General features: G+C 39.8%; 1 protein-coding gene across 1 annotated transcript in view; it reads left to right on the top strand.

Annotated features, from left to right (window-relative positions):
• The window catches only part of uhmk1 (U2AF homology motif (UHM) kinase 1), a 13,538-nt gene extending 12,381 nt beyond the window's left edge, over window positions 1-1,157 (top strand). The window contains exons 6-9 of the mRNA XM_014017431.1: window positions 49-125; window positions 210-308; window positions 689-777; window positions 893-1,157. Coding sequence (XP_013872885.1) covers window positions 49-125; window positions 210-308; window positions 689-777; window positions 893-1,039 — 412 coding nt within the window. The 3' untranslated portion in view covers window positions 1,040-1,157. The remainder of the gene's footprint in view (window positions 1-48; window positions 126-209; window positions 309-688; window positions 778-892) is intronic.
• Window positions 1,158-1,769: the final 612 nt, after the last annotated feature.

The raw sequence follows: 1,769 nt of genomic DNA, 5'->3' as shown, positions 1-1,769 counted from the left end.
GTGTGTGTGTGTGTGTGTGTGTGTGTGTGTGTGTGTGTGTGTTCGTAGCATGCTTCTCCATGACCCAAAACAAAGATGCACGGCTCACACTGCTCTGCTGAGTCCATTCTTCAGCATTCCCTTTGGTAGGTGTCAGTATGTAAGATGTTCACAGACATCACACAGCTGTCATTTCTCTGTGCTCACCCTGCTGAACCCGTGTGCCACAGCGCCTCACGTCAAAGATCTGGTTCTGCTGCCTTCTCCTGTTCTCCGTTTGCTCAACCTGATTGACGACAGCCACTTGCACAATGACGAAGAGTATGATGGTAAAACAGATGTTTTTTGTTGTTGTTTGTTGATGATGTTTTTGTAGTGTACCTTTTAGAAAAACTCGGTCAATTTCACAGATACTGAGCTAAAGTTTGATGAGGTAGCAGCTGAGAGTCATCCACATCACATATTCATCAATAGCACAAGGTTGACTATGAAGAAATTTTCAAGGATCGACCAAAACGGCCTTAACTCCATCGTTTCTCAACACAAAATGACCTTAGTTTAAATCTTTGTGAAATGCATCCCATCACGGAGTGTTAGAACTTTTCATCGTGTCTGCAGTGAAAATATAGTCAGTAAATGGAAGTACTGTGTATTTGCGTGTCTGCTTGTGTATTTTAACACATTTAAAGTGTCTGATTGTTGTTTCTAGACATCCTGGAGGACATGAAAGAGGAGTGTCAGAAGTACGGCTCTGTGGTTTCTCTGCTTATTCCTAAAGAAAATCCAGGGAAAGGCCAGGTGAGATGCATGTACCTCGGTGTGTTTTAGCTGCACCAGCATCAACTGCACACCACTAAAACTAATAATAAATACATGCAGACACTTCATCTTCAGTTCATTTTGTTTCCACAAGGTGTTTGTGGAGTACGCCAACTCCAGCGACTCCAAGGAAGCCCAGCGCCTGCTGACGGGCCGAACCTTCGATGGGAAGTTTGTTGTGGCCACCTTCTACCCACTGAGCGCCTATAAAAGAGGTTATCTGTACCAGACTGTGCAGTGAAGTCTGAACTCATTCTTGTTTTCTACACGAGGGATGCACAATGTTGAGTAAATGATCATCAAGCAGTTTCTTTAGTCATATTCATAATGTGACGGCCCAGTTACACAATTTAACAAAAGCAAACTTACTCTCAAAACGTGACAATATTTATCACTGAACAATATTTTTAATCAGTACTGAGCACACCTACTTTTTCTGTTTAGTTTTTTATTTCTAATGTTCCAGCTACAATCCTGAAATTAGCCACAACCAGAAAATTGTGACCTTAAATGCACCTCTTGGCTAATGCCAATATTTAAAGTGCCTGTGACGTCAAATTTTTTGTAATACATATGAATGCATTTTTAGAAAGAGGACATTTATAAAATATTGCACAAGAAATTTAATGTCGCTGAGATGAACGGTTGTTGAGATATTTGCTTGTGAAGAAACAGGAAGTGATGTCAAAGGGGAATGTCTGCATGTGAACAGAGTGTTGCTACAACAGCCAGCAACAGATTGTAGGGAAGAATCTGATGTTTCTTAAGATTAATTGAGTCACTATCAGAGATGAAGAAGAGTTAAAATAATATTTTTTCAGTAAATAAAGACCAGAGAGTTTTCTTTGTTAAAGAGTTTCCCTTTGATGTCACTTCCTGTTTCACTTTGGCTGATCCAAGTTCAAAAGAAAATATGCCAGTTATGGGACAAAATGGTTTAAATTGTGTGTATTGTTCCAATTTTCTTAAAT

Source organism: Austrofundulus limnaeus, unplaced genomic scaffold, assembly GCF_001266775.1.
Source record: "Austrofundulus limnaeus strain Quisiro unplaced genomic scaffold, Austrofundulus_limnaeus-1.0 Scaffold168, whole genome shotgun sequence".
NCBI lineage: Eukaryota > Metazoa > Chordata > Actinopteri > Cyprinodontiformes > Rivulidae > Austrofundulus > Austrofundulus limnaeus.
Note: the sequence above shows the minus strand (reverse complement) of the source record. Positions and strands in the feature narration are given on the sequence as shown.